At 42.6% G+C, this 21,001-nt stretch overlaps 1 protein-coding gene across 12 annotated transcripts in view; it reads right to left on the bottom strand.

The window, feature by feature from the left end:
- The window catches only part of KIF3B (kinesin family member 3B), a 58,778-nt gene that overhangs the window by 7,230 nt on the left and 30,547 nt on the right, over positions 1–21,001 (bottom strand). For 10 of the 12 annotated variants that reach the window (XR_009596101.1, XR_009596097.1, XR_009596098.1 and 7 more), the window contains 4 exons: positions 9,530–10,986; positions 5,220–5,321; positions 4,885–5,007; positions 4,661–4,779 (listed from right to left, as the gene is read on the bottom strand). Coding sequence is in view for 7 of the 12 variants with exons in the window: in XM_060397693.1 (XP_060253676.1) it covers positions 4,661–4,779; positions 4,885–5,007; positions 5,220–5,321; positions 9,530–10,921 (1,736 nt within the window). In the remaining 5 variants the exon portion in view is untranslated. Of the gene's footprint in view, positions 1–4,660; positions 4,780–4,884; positions 5,008–5,219; positions 5,322–9,529; positions 10,987–13,849; positions 18,255–21,001 lie in introns of those variants that run through there. The other 2 variants (XR_009596100.1, XM_027977064.3) reach the window with 1 other exon arrangement.

Below are 21,001 nucleotides of genomic sequence, written 5' to 3'. Positions count from 1 at the left end.
GGGTACAGACAGGAACGACACTGGCCCCTGCCTGAGACAGAGGAATACTCGTAGGTATGCTGACAGGTCTATCGTAGGAATGGAGAAGACAACGGCACCCGACTCCAGTACTCTTGCCTGGAAAATCCCACGGAGGGAGGAGCCTGGTAGGCTACAGTCCATAGGGTTGCTAATAGTTGAACACGACTAAGCGGCTTCACTTTCACTTTTCACTTTCATGCATTGGAGAAGGACATGGCAACCCACTCCACTGTTCTTGCCTGGAGAATCCCAGGGATGGGGAAGCCTGGTGGGCTGCCATCTATGGGGTCGCACAGAGTCAAATAAGACTAAAGCAACTTAGCAGCAGCTACTGTAGGAATATGGAAAGGTCACTTATCCCCAAGCAGTAGCAGCTTGAGGAGGTGGAAGGATTAAAGAGGAAGGGAGGGACTTCCCTGGTGGTCCAATGGCTAAGACTCCACACTTCCAATGCGAGGGGCCTGGATTTGATGTCGGGGAACTAAGATCCCACAGTTTTTGAAGCAAATAAACAAATAATTTTTAAAAATAAAGAGGAAGGCAATGCCTGGGCTATGCTGCAGTGAACTTGTGCTAAGTACTTGAGGGAGGGCCACTGGTACTGCTAAACCTGCTCCTTAATTTCCAAAATGCAGAAAACAGATTACAATTTCAAATGCCTTCCTCCAGTCCTATGGACTGTTGCCCAAGGTGGAAAACTCCACATTCTAATCACCAGAACAAAGAGGAGAACAAGATGCATTTCAGTCCCTTAGATCCCTGCAAATGAAGACCATTCCTGAGAAGAGTCTCTGCCTCAGAAGCACCTAGGGAACGCGGCAGACAATGAAACTGGAACCCGCTGAGCTGTGTCTCTCCATGGTGATGACTATTTCCTGCCCCTCTCTGAGTACACTCCTTCCAGACCTCAGGACAGAACAATGCCAACAGGGTGTGAACGACAGAGACACACAAAACAAACACCACAGAGGTCGAGGGGACTATGAGAAACAGGCTGGCTTGCTGTTTATTCAGTAGATATGAAGAAGAGACAGAACAATGCAAATTACTTCCTTAAAAAAACAATTTGAAGAGATGACATTTTCTCTTTATTTGACTATTTAAGAAATGATTTTTCATATATTTGGGGTCCTTTTTTTGGTGATTTTAAAGATCTTATTTATACATTAGAAAATGTGAGACTTCCCTGGTGGTGAAGTGGTTAACGCTCTGACCTCCCAAGGCAGGAGGTACAGGTTCGATCACTGGTCAGGGAACTAAGAACCTACATTCTATGCAGGGTGAAAAAAACTTTTTTTTAAAGAAAAGAAAATGTGAGAAATACAATTTCAATACTCAGAAATAGATATTCTGACATATTTTGTTCTGACCTTTTTTCTAGGTGTACATGCCTAGCAAGAGGACTAACACATGTATTTAACTTTAAGGACTCCGTCCCAAATTTACAACTTAATCATTGAAAGAATCTCTTTGAAAGTTCTTTTTCAAAAAAAATGTATTTATTTTTGGCTGCACTGAGTCTCTGTTGCTGCAGTTGTGTTTAGTTGCGAAGTTGTATCTGACTCTTTGCGACCCCACAGACTGTAGCCCACCAGGCTCCTCTGTCCACAGGGTTTCCCAGGCAAGAATACTGGAGTGGACTGCCATTTCCTTCTCAAAGAAAAGTTCCTCTTTAAAGAAAACTTTGAGCAAATGAAGTGGAAGAACTGATATTAAAAAAATTTTTTTAATTTGCAAAACCCCTAATGAAATAATGGTTACACAAAGATCATTGTTGGCTGAAACCATTAGCTCAATGGTTCTCAAGCCAGGCTGCACGTCAATATCACTTACAATATCTTAGTCAGACCTCGTGAGAGATCAGTGATTCTCAAAGTGTGCTCAAAAACCAGCAGAAACAACAGCTGGTACTTGTGAATGCAAATGCTCAGGCCCCACCCCAGATGTGCTGAATCAGATTCTCTGGATGTGGGGCCCAGCAATCCACGTTTAACAAGCCCTTCAGGTGAACTGGTACCTGCTGAAAGTTTAAGGACCACTGCCTAGATGAGTGAAATCAGAACCTCTTGGGTAGGACCCAAGTGTCACTATTTTTAAAAACTCCTCCAATGATTTAGGTGTGTAATCAAGGTTGAGAACCAGTCCTTCAGAGTTCACCTTCAGTTAAAGGAAAGTAAAGAAGATAGAGACGCAAGCTAAATGACACCATGAAGAAGAAGCAGACTGACAAATCCAGAATGTGGTATATTTCTCTAGGCTAACTGCCCCAGCCTTTTCAACAATACAACTATGAAAAAAAGTTTCTAAAAAGGAAAGGGGTTGCTCCAGATTAAAATAAGCATAATAGACATAATAACTAAATGCAATATATAGTCCTTATGTAGATCTTAATACAAATAAACCAAGAAAGTCCAAATATGGGTAGGGTATGGGAGAATACTAAGAAACAATGTTAATTTTGTTAGGTGAAAATATATCATTACATCCACAAAAATCAATTTTAATTCTGACACAGTAGCTTCAGAATAAACATTCTGAAAATAAAATTAAGAAAACAATTCCTCATATGATAGCATCAAAAAAATAAAATACTTAGGTATAAATTTAACAAAAGAAGTGCAAAGACTATGCAATGAAAAATACAAACATTTATGACAGAAATTAAACAAGATTCAAATAAATGGAAAAACATCCCATGTTCATGGATCAGCATACTTAATACTGTTAAGATAACAATACTCTCCAAATTGATCTATACAGTCAACACAATTCCGATCAAAATCTCAACTGTTTTTCTTTTTCAGAAATTGAGAAGCTGATCTTAAAGTTTTTATATGGAAATGCACGAGACCCTGAATAGCCAAAAGAATCTTGAAAAAGAACAAAACATTGGAGCACTCACATTTTCTCATTTCAAAACTTACTACAAAGCTACAGTAAATAAGACGGTTGATACTGGCATAATGACAGACATATAGTTCAACAGAATAGTACCGAAGGTAGAGAAATAAACCTTACAATTACGGTCAACTGACTTTCAACAAGGATGCAAAGACAAAAAGGGAAGACACTTTCAACAAAAGGTGCTGGGGCAACTGAATATCCACATGCAAAAGAATGCATTTGGAACCATACTTCAGACCATGTAAGAAATTAAATGGATCATAGACTAAATGTAAGACCTAAATCTGTAAGACTCTTGGATAACCTAAGAGAACTAAAAATGTTAAGTCCACAATTAAACTTGGACACAAATGTTCATAGCAGCATTATTAACTATAGCTGAAAAGCAGAAACAACCCAAATGTCCATTAACTGATGAATGGATAAATAAAATGTGGAATATTCATATAATATGGGTCAGCTCTACAAAAAGAAGTGCTAACATCCTGCAACATGGATAACTCCTGAAGACATGTTAATCGAAAGAAACCAGTCACAAAGACCACATCCTATATAATTCCGTGTATACGAAAGGCCCAGAATAGGTTAATTTACAGAGTCAGAAAGTAGATCAGTTACTTATAAGGCTGGGGGAGGAGATAATAAGGAGTGACTGACAACCGGCACACGTTTTCTTTGGGTGAGGGCACCCACAAATGTTCTAAAATTAGACTGTAGTGTTGACTTTACAGCCAAGTAAACATATGCATATATATTTAAATGACTTGTGGGGGAGTTCCCTGGTCACCTAATGGTTAGGATTCCTGGCTTTCATTGCTGTGGCCCAGGTTCAATCCTTGGTGAGGGAACAGATTCCCCAAGCTGTGCAGCCACAGTAAAAAAACTGACTTGTATCTTGCATACTTTAAATAAGTGAATTGTACGGTATGTGAATTATATCTCAATAAAGATTTTCTAAAAAAAAAAAAACAACACTGTGGTACATATGTAAGTATGTAGGAATGAGGTAACATGATGTAAGATTTGCTTTCAAGTATTTTTATGAGGATAAAGATCTGTGCTTTCACTGAAGGGGGCATGGGTTCAATCCCTGGTGGGAGAGATAAGATTCTGCAGGCTACATGGTAGAGCCCACCCCCCTAAAAAACCAAAAGCAACCAAACTATGAAAGATGGAGGACAAAAGACTGTTCATCAGAGCATCTTGGGCTTTCCTGGTAGCTCAGCAGTAAAAAATCCACCTGCAATGCAGGAGACTTGGGTTCGATCCCTGGGTCAGGAAGATCCCCTGGAGAAAAAAATGGCAACCCACTCCAGTATTCCTGCCTTCCTGCCTGGGAAATCCCACGGACAGAGGAGCCTGGCAGGCTATAGTCCATGGGATCACAACAGTCAGACATGACTTAGCGATTAAACCACCATCACTGCTGGGCAATGGATATTTGGGTGTTCCTTATACCATTCAGAAAATTCTAATTAATAAAAGATTCCCTTTCATCAATAGATAATGGCTTCAGTAAGGCAGAATGAGAGGAACTTGGAGATCATACGGTGAAGATACTCAGTTAACAGATGGGATGCAGAGACAGAAAATAACTTTCTTAGGAATAAACAGAAGACAGACAAGGCGGCGAGAGATGGAGAGAAGTAAGCAGGGGCCCTGTCTTCTGAGGGGTTTGCTACTTAACAAACAACACAGCAAGCGGCTGGGGTGCCCCGGAAGGCCCAGGACTTACTTGAGTTTCAGCTCCCTGGTGAGCTCATTCTGGGTCTGCTCCAGCTCCTGCCGCTCCTTGATGTGCTCTTCTTGGAGGTCATGGATCTCTGCCTTGACTGCCTGAAGCTTAGAGAACAGCTGGAAACAACAGGAGAGGCGGCTGAGCCGGGCAGCCCTCTGGACAACAGAGTTCACTCTGCCCCACACCTCAAGGAGCCTCTGCCTGCCTCATTCCTTTCCTACCTTTTTGAGTTTCTTGGTCTTGATGTCCACCTCTTGCTGCAATGAGCTGTATGTCTCCTTCAGTTCCAAGGTCTCCTCGTCTCGGCTTTCCATCTGCTGCTGGATTTCTCTTTCTCGACGTTTCTGAGCAATGTCACAAAACTGATCAGTGTGCCTACAGACAACATCTATTCAAGAATATGGGGCTGGGTGCTCTAGATCAGTCTCCCACCAGGAAGGGGCTGACACATGTCCTTCTCATCACCTTTGAAGAGTCTAACAGAAAAGATATTGGCTCTGTAGCACTGACGCACCCCGCCCAACTCCATTCTCTCCCAAAGGGAGTGACAAGTTACCTGTTCTGCAATTTCCTGCCGTTTCTGCTCCAGGATTTTCTGCTGTTCATTTGTATGATCTACTATATTTTTTCCTCCAACAAGCAGCTTACTCTCCATAGCCTTTGTGAGAAAAGAGCAGAATCCAGGTCGTGAGTGGTCTCGCTCGGAACATAGCTCCTCACAGGGAAGCCTGTGAAAGACAAAGAGCTCCGGACCGAGCCAAAGCAGGTAAATTCTTAGGGAAAATATACTGTGCTCAGCTGGGCCTGTCTCATCACTGGGGTGGAGCTTTGGCGGCTTCACTAGGGCTTTATAATGGAAATACTGAAGACACAGCTTCCCTAGACATACATAAATTTCAGCTTTATATTTTAAAGAAAATTTTTGGTTTGTTTGTATGAAGTATTGACCTCAGTTAGAACCTATTAAGCACCTTCTACATGCTAGGTACTGAGGATGCCACTGTGAATATGAGTCAAAAGCTGAGAGTCCACAGAGGGCCACAAGCAGCAGGTTCTTATCAGATGGAACCAGATCTTATCATGAGGAAAGGACAGAGTAATACAGGCAGAGGCACACGGGAAGGAGGGAATTCAGGCTCTTCCCAAAGGCAGTCAGAGAAAAAGCTTCCTGTCTCAAGGGACAGCTACAAAAGTGCTAAAGTAAAAATAGGAAACAGCTAAGGAAAAAAAAAATTGTTTTCAGAGGGTAGGGTAGAGAGTGGTGATACATGAAGTTGGCAAAGCAATCGGGGGTAGTTCAAAAACCTCCAAGCCTTGTATGGGAGACTACGCTTGACCCTGAGAACTGCAGGAACCACTGACGTGTCCTTTGAGCACTAGGATACATAACCAGATCTGTGTTTTAGAAACAAAACTCCCCTGCACAGGAAGAAAAACTGGAAAAGGGCGGGCTGGGTGGAGTGAGAGCAGACAGGAGGCTGTTTTAAGGTTTCAGGCCTGAGCTGGGGCAGGAGAGGTTGGGAGAGCAAAGTGGATGGGTCCGAGAGAGGCAGGATTCAGAGACCGCGGGAGAGAGAGTGGCAGCTGGCAATGATAACTCCTAGGAAGGAGTCTGGCTAGACTGAGGAAAGGCAGGCCGAAGCAGGCTCTGCGTGGCCCTGGGCATCTCCGTGGAAATACCCAGCAGGCAGAGGCTATCAGCTGGGACGTTAGGAGACAGCTTTGGGCTAACCATGCAGACTGAAAACCTTCAGCATTTAGATGAGGGCTGAAGCCAGGGGAATGATTTGCACCTGAGAAGCACGGGCTCCAGAAACTCCACAACCTTGCTTTAAAGAAACTTCTACCCCTGCTGCCATGCTTCTGCCCCTGCGACTTTCCTCTTTTTTCAAAACGAAAAGGCTGGACTGATTAGTAATCACCACCCTCAACACACTCCCTTCCAGCTCTAAAATTCTTTCGTCTTATGACTGTGTATCATCCAGGGATTGAGAAAGACAGATGTCATGTCATTCTCCCACAGATGAAACATGTAAGAGGTCCAGGGACCTTGAGCTGATGCTGAGTCTGGCCATACTCAGCTTCTGAGAGTTGCCCGACTACCCCAGGTTGTTTAGAGTCTAGGTGCTCCCGGGCTTGAATAAAAGCCGTGATCTTTAAAAACACCACATGCAGATCAAACACAAGCATACCCAGTTACACAGTGCAGGAGTCAGGAAGGGTCAAGCGACATAACAGAACCCCAGAGTAAGCCCCTCCCCAGAACACAGTTACTTCCTAAGTGTGTTGTATGTGACTCCATTTTCACACCAGGTCTTGAGAGTCCTACAAAGGATCCCTACCTCTGAAGTCAAACAGGACCCAGCTCTGTGAAAGGGCTACAGATATGATGCCACAGATAAAGTACAGCTTCACGTGGGGGGGGAAGGGGAGGCAGGAAAGAGATCACTTTGGCATTTTTTTTTTAATTAATAAACATAGACACGTTTTAGAGTAGAAATCAAAGTCTGCATAAACACAAGACAGAACCCAATGCTTCAAAGGAATTCTGACGGGTTGTCAAGCAGTGGTCATCCTCCGTTTTCCACAGCCAGTGCTGTGTTCTCCTCTGCCAGGAAAGCCCTTTGGCGGCCCAGAGTCCAGGCACCCGAGGGAATTGGTGCCAGAAAGAACAGGCAACACACAGGCGCCTCCACACTCTAGAATTCTACTCAGCCACTGGTACACAGGGCCTGGCTGCAAGGGAGCACCCAGGGGGTGATCTTGCCTAATCAGGCACCCTGCACAGAAAAACCACAAGCAGACACCATTGTTTATCTACCAGACAGACAAAAATTCAAGCCTGCTAATCACAAGTGTTGGTAAGGATGGGGAACAACCAGGACTCACACCCCGCTGGTAGAAGCATCAACACACATGACCACGTGAGAAAGCTACATGTTGTTGTCTGGTGAAGTTGAAGCTATACACACCCGAAGACCTGATGGTGTCAAGCAAGAAACTCACCCACACAAGTTCTCCTCGAGTCAAGGACAGGAAATCAGGGCAAGAAAACTAAAACAACCCACTCTATCAGGAGAATGGAATGCCATGGAAATCTCAGAGCAGTATGAATGAATCCCAGTTCCAGGCATCAAAATGGGTAAATTTCATCAACATGACATTTAGCAAATAAAAGTAGATCACAGCAGTGGGATTCAATTGATACGAAAGTTAAAAATTATGTGAAACTAAAAAGATCTTTATGCAGAGTACATCATGAGAAACGCTGGGCTGGAAGAAGCACAAGCTGGAATCAAGATTGCTGGGAGAAATATCAATAACCTCAGATATGCAGATGACACCACCCTTATGGCAGAAAGTGAAGAGGAACTAAAAAGCCTCTTGATGAAAGTAAAAGAGGAGAGTGAAAAAGTTGGCTTAAAGCTCAACATTCAGAAAACGAAGATCATGGCATCTGGTCCCATCACTTTATGGCAAAGAGATGGGGAAACAGTGGAAACAGTGTCAGACTTTATTTTGGGGGGGGGCTCCAAAATCACTGCAGATGACTGCAGCCATGAAATTAAAAGACGCTTACTCCTTGGAAGGAAAGTTATGACCAACCTAGACAGCATATTCAAAAGCAGAAACATTACTTTCCCAACAAAGGTCTGTCTAGTCAAGGCTCTGGTTTTTCTAGTAGTCAAGTATAGATGTGAGAGTTGGACTGTGAAGAAAGCTGAGCGCTGAAGAATTGATGCTTCTGAACTGTGGTTCTGGAGAAGACTCTTGAGAGTCCCTTGGACTGCAAGGAGATCCAACCAGTCCATCCTAAAGGAGATCAGCCCTGGGATTTCTTTGGAAGGACTGATGCTGAAGCTGAAACTCCAATACTTTGGCCACCTCATGCAAAGAGTTGACTCACTGGAAAAGACTCTGATGCTGGGAAGGATTGGGGGCAGGAGGAGAAGGGGACGATAGAGGATGAGATGGCTGGATGGCATCACTGACTCAATGGACGTGAGTTTGAGTGAACTCCAGGAGTTGGTGATGGACAGGGAGGCCTGGCATGCTGCAATTCATGGGGTCACAAAGAGTCAGATACAACTGAGCGACTGAACTGAACTGAATTGAACAGGTGGCTTAGTGGGTAAAGAATCTGCCTGCAATTCAGGAGATGTGGGTTCAGTCTCTGGGTCAGGAAGATCCCCTGTAGGAAGGCACAGCAACCCACTCCAGTATTCTTGCCTGGAGAATCCCATGGACAGAGGAGCCGGGTGGGCTACAGTCCATAGGGTAACACAGAGTCGGACATGACTGAAGCGACTGAGCATGCACAAAATGATCCCTTATGTAGAGACATATATACACATTTGGGTAAACTATAAAGAAAAGCAAAGAAAGAATAAACACCAAATCCAAGGTAACGGTCACCTCTGGGGAGGTAGGGGCACAAAGAGCTTGTAAAGATACAGATGCTACTCTGTTTCTTATACTGGGGGAGGAAGAGGGATACATGGATATTACTGTTAAAGATTCTCCAGGCAAGAATACTGGAATGGGTTGCCATGCCCTCCTCCAGGGGATCTTCCCAACCCAGGGATTGAACCCAAGTCTCCTGCTTTGCAGGTGGATTCTTTACCGTCTGAGCCACCAGGTAAACCCATGAATACTAGAGTGGGTAGCCTATTCCTTCTCTAGGGGATCTACCTGACTCAGGAATCAAACGGGGGTCTCCTATATTGCAGGCGGATTCCTCACCAGCTGAGCTACTAGGGAAGCCCTTGGGCACTGAATATCAACATCATTCCTCATATCATTTTTTTTTGATAAAACAAAAAAATTAGAACAAAAACAGCACGGCCCTAAGGCAGGGAACAGTACCTTGATTTTGGCCCCGAGCACCTCAGCAGCATCCTTCTCCCGCCGCAGATCCTCCATCTTTTTCTCCTTCTCCTTCAGCAGCCTCTTCTTTTCCTCTGCAACCAAGCTGTGGTCCTCAACAATGGCCCGCTTCTCGATCTCCAGTTTCTCTTGCTGTTCCCGCCAATAATCATCCTTGTCATCCCCTTCCTCCTCCCCCTCTTCTCCCTCCTCCTCCTCCTCTTCCCCACCCCCAACCCCCCTCCGCTTCTCTCGCCTCTTCCTTCTGCCAATGGACCGTTTCTCTAACTGGGCCTTGAGCCGAGCGATCTCTTCCTGGAATTCTCGAAGAAGGGCGTCCTTGGGGTCCTCGTTGACCCTCGGCTTGTTCTTGATGTTTTTGGCTCGGTTGGCATACCTTAGAGTGGTTAGGGTCTCCTCTACGTTGTACGAGGCGGGCCCCACGTTGGCCACCATCACAGTTTTAGCATTGCCACCAAGAGAATCCTGCAGGAGCCTGGTAAGCTTGGAGTCCCGGTAGGGAATATGAGTGCTTTTCCCATCTACCAGGGCAGAAATGACATTACCCAAGGCCGAAAGGGACAGGTTGATCTTGGTTGCCTCCTTCAATCTTTCCCCTTGCGCACCAGTCTTGGCCTGCCGTTCACTGCCAGCAAGATCTACAAGGTTCAGTTTCCCTACCCGGATGTGGTTTTCACCGTCGAGGCCCACCTCACTGCATTCGATGGTGATGACGAAAATTGCATGTGAACGGGAACTGTGCTCATTCATGTTGGTGGCCCCAACAGAACGGTTCTGGTTCCCCACGTTCATCACATGCTCTATTTCCTTCACACTCTTGGTAACGAAGGAAGACAAGTCTTTCACGTACACCCCGGTGTCAGGCCTCTCTTTGAGCTCGAGCCTTTTGGTCTGATCCTTGGAGAGGAGGTCTCGGATCTCCTCCTGGTAGATCTCCAAGTAAGAAGCCCTGACCAAGTACTGTTGATTCTGGGATCGAGAGATATGGGTGAAGATGTGATCAAACGAGTTAGGGATGACCCCTCTTTTTTCAGGGTCGCCCCGGACACCTTCCATCGTGTAGGTTTTCCCAGTACCCGTCTGTCCATAGGCAAAAATTGTCCCATTGAAACCCTGAAGGACAGAGTCCACCAGCGGTCTGAAGGTCTCATCATAGAGTTCAAACTGTTTCGCATTCCAGTCGTAGACAGCATCAAAAGTGAAGGTCTTGGGCATTTCATGGGCCACTCCCTTGGGGTTCTTGACAGACACCTGCCCTAGCTTCACGTCCACATCCACCACCTTGTCATATGAAGCAGCCTTTTCCTTGCCATTCATGGGCCTACAGCGAACCACCACCCGGACTGATTCTGAGCTTTTCAGCTTTGACATGATGACCTCTGACCACGTCACTCTTAAGGGCTATGAATCCAAAAATATCTTAGGATGCTAGGGTCCTATGGGAGGGGAAAAAAAAAAAAAAAAGTAAGCACAGACAGTACAGTTGTCACTGGGGGCTGATTACACACCCAGGTCACCTCCATCTAGCCAACCTTCTGACAGCCATACTTAATAACTACTACAAATGGCTATTTCCTCATGGGATCTTAACCAGTTGCAGAGAGAAAAATAAAAACCCTACTCGACCAACTAGCTTGTCCACTCTTCAATGTATATTTTATCCTATACTACAGGTTGAGGTGGCTGGAAGCTTTATAAAAGCCCAAATAACCTTATATGCTATGGAACTACCACAACCTCTGCATAGAGCCATTTGGAGCTATCTATCTAAATTTAAAATGCAAAGCCCCTTTGATCTAGCAGTGGTATTTCGAAGAATTGATCCTACAGATAGAAGGATATCCGTTGTGGCATCATCTGTGGTAGCAATAGATTGCGGACAACCCCAATTCCCATCAAGAGGGGGCTGATGAAATAAATTTAATATATGCAGTGGAATCTTGTGCAGTTGCTAAAAAGAATGTGCTAATTTAAACATAATCCTAAACCAAGATATGCTGCTAAGTGAAAAACCCTGGACGAGGAACAGTGTCTATAGCACAGTTTACATATGCATGCTACAATATTAGAAGCATACACGTAAAAGCGGTAATGGTGGCAACCTTGGGAGGGGAACTATGGGCCAGAGGACACTCAGAGATCTAGAGAAAGAAAAAAGCACTTTCACTATACACTCATTAGTACTGTTTGAATTTCCCATCTTGTACTAATAACACTTTTCCATTCTAAAATCAACTATGGCTTGTGCAAAATGTGTTCTAATAAACAAGGATGTGGGGTAATGCATCACATAGAAAGCACTTATCCAGTCAATAAATCTAAATTTGAATACAAATAAGAAAATAGATGTTAAGAAATTTTTAAGTAAAAACAAAAAAGAACTTCATTTGGTGCTAAAAAACTCATGGAGCAGAAGAACGGATGATTAAATGGGTTCTTTGGGAAGGGGTAGGGAGCAAGCAAATTAGAGCAAAGAGATACATATGATGTTAAATTCCCCAAAACCTCAAACCAAGGGTTTTTAAAAAAACAGATAATTCTGACTTCCCTGGTGGCGCAATGGGTAAGAATCTGCCTGCCAATGCAGGGGACACGGGTTTGATCTCTGGTCTGGGAAGATTCCACATGCCACAGAGCAACAAAGCCCATATGCCCCAACTACTGAGCCCACACCCTAGGGCCCAAGAGCCGCAACTGCTGAGCCCTGCGCGCTGCAGCTACCGAAATCCCTGTGCCTAGAGCCTGTGCTCCCCAACAAGAGATGCCACCATCACGAGAAGCCTGCGCTCGCAGCAAGTGGAGAAGGCCCTCGCAGCAACAAAGACCCAGCACAGCCAAAAATAAGCAAACAAATAAAATAATTTTTAAAACAAAAATTATTTTTAAATATATATTTTTTAAATTAAAAACAAACAGGTAATTCACATGATTCTTGATTCAAAAGGTCCTTTGCTGACAGGTCCCTCTCCCTTACCTGTTCTCCAGCCAAGTATTATTAGATTTTTTTAATCTTCCTGAATAAGTTTATGCATAGCAAGCTCTATGTATTAATGCACACTACCCTCTCCTTTTTTACACAAGCATAGTATGTAATACACAATCCGCAGTGTCCTGCAGTTTGATTTTTTTTACTTAACAATCTATCTTGGAGTTTGTTCGCCTCAGTAAATGCAGAGCTGCCCTGTTCTTTACGACAGCAGTAAAACATCCCTCTGTATGAAGGCATCGTAATTTATTTAACCACTACCCTAGCACTTAAGCTGTTTCTGATATTTTACTATAAAAACCTAGGACCACATCCTTTCATGTATGGGAAAAAAAAATCTATCTGGATCACAGGATATATGCATTTATAATTTTGATAGATACGTAGAACACAAATTACAGTACTCATTGAGTTGTGAGACTGACCTATTCCTTGCCAACAAAAGGCAGAAAAATGTGAAGCCGTAATGAGTCACTCTAGGAATATATGCTGCCAATTAATAAATAGAGTTGTTATGTTCCTTCATTGATCTTTCATAAAAAATTGTTCTGTTGGTAAGTAAGCATGTGGAAACATGAGAAGTTACTTTTCATAATTCTTCTAATTGTTACATGTAATAAAATAATGTTCTCTAAGAATGAAGAACCACAAGACCTCTTAGCCTCCCTGCATCAGTGTTTTTGTAAGATCTGTAAAACACGGGTAATTCTCCTTCATTATGGATGATTGTCAGACAAACAGTTACTTATAAAGGTGGAAATACTTTCTGAACTAAAATAGTCAGATTAAAACTAACTAATACAGGGACTTCCCTGGCAGTCCCGAGCATAAGACTCAGCACTTCCATTGCAGGGAGTACAGGTTCAATCCTTGGTGGGGAACTTTTGCTCACATGCCACAGCATGGCCGAAAAAGAAAAAAAAAAAAAAAGCAACAACAGTTGCATCCAAAACCCTTGTCAGAGGGGCATTCTGAAGATTACTGGTGGTGACGGTGGTGGTTTAGTCATTAAGTCGTGTCTGACTCTGTGACCCCATGGACTGTGGCCCACCAGGCTCTTCTGTCCATGAGATTTTCCAGGCAAGAAAACTGCCATTTCCTTCTTCTGGGGATCCTCCCAACCCAGGGATTGAACCCATGTCTCCAGCATTGCAGGCAGTCTCCAACATTGCAGGTGGCTTCCTTATTGCTGAGCCACCAGGGAAGCCTAATTTTATGCATTAAATATCACTAGACTAATATTTTCTCCTGTTCAATTTGTAGTCATCATCCTTAAAAAAAAAAAAAATCAGTTCGAATTTAGATCCAAATACCTAATCAATGTTCAGCTGCAGTGGTTTGCAATAGTCGCTAAGTTGTGTCCGACTCTTGCGACCCCATAGACAGCAGCCTGCCGTGCTCTTCTGTCCATGGGATTCTCCAGGCAAGAATACTGCAGTGGGCTGCCATTTCCTTCTCCAGGGAATGTTCAGTTAAAAGTAAATATCAAGTCATTTAAAGAAAACTATGTAAAAGGCAGCCTTTCATTCATCACCTTCTAGAAGCTACTAGAATTTCACCGGATGCTTTGAATCAGATATCAGAATGGCCAGGTTGCTACGTCTCCTTTTCTTTTCCAGGGGAATGGCCCCCAAGCTACAGCCATGGCTGATCCCTTGACTGTCTCTCCCTCCACTTCAACAGAGGCCTAAAAGCTCTCTAGGTGCCAAGCCCAAACCCCAGGCCCCAGAGCCTCCTTTGGGGAGGCCTCTGCTGTAGCACATGGGATGGTTAGACAAGAGCTGAGACTCCAAGGAATAAGAAACAGAAGAGGGGGATGGGGAACAGGTCACTGGAGAAGACCGATTCTTCTGCATTTCATACCTGGGGAGAGGTTTTACCTATGAAAACGTGACCCCAAGCCTCTCTAATAAAACTAAAAAGCCTGCAGCAGGCTTTCATGCAGAGATGTTGATGTTCAGCTGCTTCTGTTACAGCCCTGCATATTTTTGAGTTCTCTAAAACAATAAAAACAAAGGAATGATAATGACCCACAGTAACCTTAAAAAGCTTTTAAAAAGAAGGAATTTCCAAAGTCTGAGTCCACTTAATTAAATCTCCCTGACTTGGAATACAGAACATCATTTCTTTTCTGAACTCACTGAGCTTGGCTGAACTAGTCATGTACTACTGACATATTACTTCAGGAAGATGGACTAATTTAATTTCCTGCCACCAGGGCTTAAAATCTTGCTGTGGGTCCTCCTCAAAGGAGAGGGTTTTCTTGGAAGGATGCCCTGATAGTCTTTATTACCTTCCTCCTCCTTCTTCTGGTCTGTCTAATTACAGTGATAAATCTTTAAAGGAACTCACAGCATTGCCAGGAAAGGAGAAACCACAGGTCAGCAGCTCAGCGTCTTCACCCCGAACACCTCCTCTGCTTGAACCTGTCATCCCATTGTTAACAGCCACCATCAGAATGGCTACTACACTCGAAAAACTGAGTCTTTGTCCAGCTTCATCTCTTTTGTCCACTGAGGAAATCAGTCGCACATTTCTCAGGGCAACCACTCTCTCCCAGAATCTTTCGTGTTTGGATTCACGCCCTCTCACCTGTGCTGTCAAGGAGTCCACAACAAATTCTAGAACTAGGGGTAGATTTGGATGATCATAACTATTGGCTTCCTATAGAGATTCTAGAACACAGGGCACAAACTGGTCACATTCTACCTGAAGCCATTTTTACTTGGCCCAACCATTGTTTAAAAAAAAAATAACAAAACCACCCCCCCCCCAGCAATTCTACCTCTATATCTGTATATGCCTTGGTGAAAAACCTTTGCACATACGCACAAGGAAACACAGAAAAGGATGCTTCCTGCAGCACTGCTACAATAGTAGAAAACTGGAAACAACCTAATCATCCATTTATAGAGGAACTGAAAAATAAAAGATCGTACATTCATGCTACAGATATTATACTATTCAGTATTTAAAAGGAATAAATTGGAGCAGGAGTCAGCAAACGACAGCCCACAGGCCAAATCCAGCCCACAGCCAGTTTTTGTAAATAAAGTTTTATTGGAACACAGCCATATCCCTTTGCTTACATACTATCTATGGCTGCATTAGCTACAAAATAGGAGAGCTGAGTAGCTGTAGCAGAGACAGTATGGCCCACAAAACCTAAAATCCTGATCTGTCATAGAAAAAGTCTGTCAATTCTGAATTAGTTACATATATCTACATTAATAAATAAACAGGTTGAGACTTTCCTCATGGTCCAGTAACTAAAACTCTGTGCTCCCAACACTGGGGACCCAGGTTTGACCCCTAGTCAGGAAACTAGATCCTACATGTTGTAACTATAAAGATTTCACATGCCAACTAAGACCTGGTGCAGCCAAATAAATATTTAAAAAAAAAAAAAGAAAGAAAGAAAACAAACAGGCTGAGTGAAAAAGCAAGCTGCAGAATGACAATTATGACTAAAAAATTAGAAAACAATAGGTTCATGGATTTGCATTTATATATATGTAAGTATCCCCAAAAATGGAATAGAAGGATATACAATAATTTATGACAGTGCCTGCTAAAACTGGACAGAGTGAAATGTAGAGAATGGAACAAAAAAATGTAAAGGATTTTTTAATTTATCTGTAATACTTTATCATTTCTCTTAAAAACAAATAGAAGCAGGTTATGAGGCTTGAAGCAAATAAGAGAAAACATTAACAATTGTCACTTCTGCTTCCTACATTATTCTCTGACGGTTTAAGATTTCTGAAAAAAAAAAAAAAAAAAAAACTAAAACAAACAAAAAACCAATAGCAACTTCACATTAAAATAGACAGGATTTCTGCTTCTCTGGAAGAATGGGAATATCCTGATGGCCCCTGGCCCAGGCCCCAAGCACCAGCAATAGGAGCTGAATGACAGCTCAGCCACCCAATGATGGGCCCAGCCACCCAATCCTCCCCAACCCACACTTCCTACTGTCTCACTCCCAGCATGCTTTGCTCATTTACACTTCCTGCCTGGCTCCTGTAGGCATCTCTGTCTATGACTAAATTTATGTATGCACGCTCAGTCATGTCCGACTCTTTGTGACCCAGTGGACTGTAGCCCACCAGGCTCCTCTGTCCATGGAATTTTCCAGGCAAGAATACTTGAGCAGGTTGCCATTTCCTACTTCAGGGCATCTTCCTGAACCAGGAATCAAACCCGTGTCCTTTGTATTTCCTGTGCCTCCTGCAGTGGTAGGTGGATTCTTTACCACTGTGACACCTGGGAAGCCCTTGTCATGCTGGTCCATCTTTTTAAATGACACTTACCAAGGCTCTGTAATGACATGGAATATGCTTAGCATAAATGAAAAAGCAGTTTACAAAATTACATACAAGCGATCACAATTGTGTAAAAATAAGACACACATCAAAACAGCAGTAGTGGTCCACCCTGTGAGATGGGACTGCATATAGGAGATTTTCCCTGCTCCCTCAACCGTTCTATATTTTCCAAATTTTCTCTAACAAGCATGTGGTATCTTTAAGTGGGAAAAAAATAAAGGTCTGGCAATTCACTGGGCAATTCACTGTTCCTTGCAGGAACAGCCCTGCAAGGAGGGGTACCCCGTGGGTACATAGTGCATACCAATACACCTTTAATGGATGCATTTCAACGCAGTGTTCTCTAAGCTCAGATCAGGTAAACACCTGCCAACTGCCTGGCCTGGAGTTCAAGGACTCAGAGTGCCTGAAAGGCAACCCAAGCCACAGATCACAGAGCCCAGCAGAAAAGCACCACAACACTCAGACAAGAAGATAAAAGTGACGCCCTATTAACCAGCCCAAACCAAGTCCATGTGCAGCTTTCTCTCAGGGGAAGCAGCTGTTTCTACTCTGTATCCACCTCATCACCATCAACACGACTCTTTCGCAACTGCTGTTAATTGTTCTGAAGGATCAGGACTCCTTGTTTGCCAATCCCTGAACCAACATCAAGAGAGCAAGCTCAACTCTGGGTCTCTGGTTCCCATGACAGCCAGTTAACAAAATGGGAATTACACAATTTTCAAAACAAGATTATTCATCTCCAATTGAAAAAATAACATCCCTGCCTGGAGAACTTTTAAAAGGACATGGAATCTGTTTTGAGAGAATAGTTCTATATCTGCTTCTATGTACATAAAATACATCTGGAGGAATATGCAAGAGCCAGATAACAACACTGGTTGCCTGTAAAGAGCTGGGTAGCTAAAAGCCAAGAGCCGAAGGGAGGCTTTACAGTGTATATCCTTTTATACCTCTTGAATCATGTAAATATATTACCCAGTCTTAAAATCAAATTAGGGGAGGAAAAAAGATTGAAAATTTTTGTGAAATTAACTAAACTATATCCAGATATTAAAACTCATTTTCCTTTCATCTATCCACTTTCACTGACCACCACGAATATAACGGAATAGAATGTTTTAACTAATGAACAAGGGCCCTACGACTAAAGCTACTTGTTCCCACTTCACGGGGAAGTGTCATAAAAGAGCTTCTATGAGGTCTACAGCCATGGAGTCTTTAACATTCTAATGTCAATGTTACGTGTCATGTAGCCTCAGCCATAAAAGGCATTCAGAACAAAGACATCAAAATAACAGACTAATAATATATATTCTGTTATTACAGGCACTGTTCATAAACATAAGGGAATCTTTTTTTGTAAGCCAGTTGAGTGCTCTGTCTAAACACTTTCAAACTATCTCTTATAGTAATATAAGAGGCACAGCATTTCAAACCAGCACAAATTATTTAAGGGCATTTGAGCAATCAATATCAAAAAACTGAAGGGATTTCCATGACAGTCCAATGGTTAAGATCCCACACATCCACTGCAGGGGGCATGGATTCAAACCCTGGTTGGGGAACTAAGATCCTGCATGTCACACATGCTAAAAAAAAAAAAATATATATATATATATATATATATATATAAACATTGAAATGCAATACTTGAAATGTAATACTCCCTTAAAACAGCAACTCCATTTCTTGCTACTATTTTAAGGCCATCAGTGAATAACTGAATAAATGTGCAAGATGTACATACACCTTTATGTTTATCTCAACTGCATCTCTGACCACTTAAACACTCATTGATAAGGAACTGGTTAGATTATGACATATCTCTACAATGGGAAATTATGCAATCATTAAGAATGGTAATAAACCTCTAGCTACTGACACAAGGGAAGATGTTCATGACATCTTGTTGGGAGGGAAAAAGCAGGCTACCCAACAGGACAGTTACTATGATGCAATTTATGTCTACATGTGTGTGCACAAGTGCAGAGACAGATGTGAAGGAAACTGCAAAGACAAGACATATCATTCAAGCATAAACTTGAACATTCAGGTCAGGATTTGAAATTCTGCTCTGCCACTCAGCTATAACATCTTGAGAAAGTTACACTGTCATAGTTTCTTCTATAAAATGGAATTAAGTAACAACACCTACCATAAAGAACTGTTATAAGGACTAAGTAAGCTAATAAATGTTAAATGCTCAGTCTAGTCCAAGATGCATAATAAACCCTCAAGAAAGGCAAATAATATTGATCTCTGGGAGTGAGCTTGCAAATTACTGTTTTTGCTTTCTTTGGCCTTTGTGATAAGTATGTATATTTTGTTTCTTACAATCAAGCAGGGAGATGGCAATAAAAATATTTTTTCTTTGGGGGAAAAAGGTCTAGTACCTTGGTTTCAGCTTATGTGTCTTAAGATGACAGACTACTTATCTGGAAAGAAACCTGGAAAGGTCACAGACAAGAAACATGATTACATAAATGCCTGCCCCGAATTCAAATTGCCGCCATGAGCTCCGTCATTTGATGACCCCAACAGGCAAACAAAGAAAGCACTTATCTAGCAGGGAAAAGAGGCAAAGAAACCGAAACATTCATAAAAAATATATTCAAGTCTAGGGGACACTAATTCAGAATCAATGTGGGTCTGGGGCTTCCTTGTATTCAATAGTTACGACTCATAAGCACTTAATGTATATACCTCTTCTAATCCTCAGAATCACCTTTTGAGGAATAGGTATTAGCCTTATTTTAAAAACAAGGATGGGAGGCTCAGAGAAATTTATTGGCTCAAGGTCACAGCAATTAAATGGTACAATCAGGATTTAAAACCAGGTTTGTCTTACTGAAAAACTCTAAACTTACTAAACATATACACATGCGTATACATGTGTATCAATATATGCAGAGATTAAAACAATTCAAGCTGTATATACAGTGAACAAATAAATCTTCCTCCTACCCTTGGGGAGATACTTGAAGCACATGCAAACATTAATATATGATATATTCATGCTTAATATATCTTAACTAATATAAATACTGCTTCCCCACTTTTAAAATTGAGGTGTAAGTAGGTATATATCATTCTTTATCTTATAGATCTTGGAGAAACCTCCCATTCTTCCAACCCTCACTCCTGTCCCTACCTTTTAAGTAGCTGCTTAGATACCACAGTACAGTTGCCTGATAATGTATTTGATCAGTTCCCCACTGAGGGAAACTCCAAGAGTTTTTGGTCTTTGCAAAAGGTTTTGGTTAGTGCAAACAATGCTGCAGTGAATGTCCTGAACACTGGGCTTCCCAGGTGGCTCAATGGTAAAGAATCTGCCTGCCAGTGAAGGAGATGCAAGAGATCTAAAAGATCCCCTGAAGGAGGAAAAGAATACTCCAGTATTCTTGCCTGGAAAATTCCATGGACAGAGGAGACCTGTGGGCTACATTCCATAGCGTTGCAGAGTCAGACATGACTAAGCATACAACGCGAATGAATATACCTTTAACTATATGTGGAGGTTCTTAGTAGAAGTTACTGCTAGAGGTTTAAAGGCTATGCATGTCCTTCTGACAGAGGGCACGGTCTTACCCACTCTCCTGGCTACACCATTTATCCTCTCACCCACAGGGCGCCCACCGTCCACACGACCCTGACATTCAGGGCTAATGCTCTGAACTACCACTAAGCTATGAAGCTGGAAGAGCCTGCCTGCCAGGAACTTCTTGTTCCAAGTACTGATCCAGCAAAGAAATGAAACAGTCTCTCTGCTTAAAATTTATACTGTGATGTCAGATACTTAATCAACCAAATACAACATTTGGTCCTTGAGTAGGACCCTTTTCTGGATCTTGATTTGAACAAGCTGATTATTAAAAATATATGAGACCATCAAGAAACTTCGAACCCTGATGTTAAGGAACTATCGTTACTTTTTAGGTATAAAAACGGTATTTTTTAAAGAAGGTTCTTACTCTTAAGAGATACACACAAAAGCATTTTCAGATAAAAGTGACATGCTATCTGGAATCAAAATAATCAGGGGTGAGGTCAGTGGGGTGGATAAAAGGTCACAGGTGAACCAGAACTACCATGTGCTGATAACTGCTGGAGCTGGGTAATGGGTTCATGGTT

Source organism: Ovis aries, chromosome 13 (genome assembly GCF_016772045.2).
Source record: "Ovis aries strain OAR_USU_Benz2616 breed Rambouillet chromosome 13, ARS-UI_Ramb_v3.0, whole genome shotgun sequence".
NCBI lineage: Eukaryota > Metazoa > Chordata > Mammalia > Artiodactyla > Bovidae > Ovis > Ovis aries.
The sequence above is the reverse complement of the archived record's forward strand: the minus strand, read 5'-3'. Positions and strand labels throughout refer to the sequence as shown.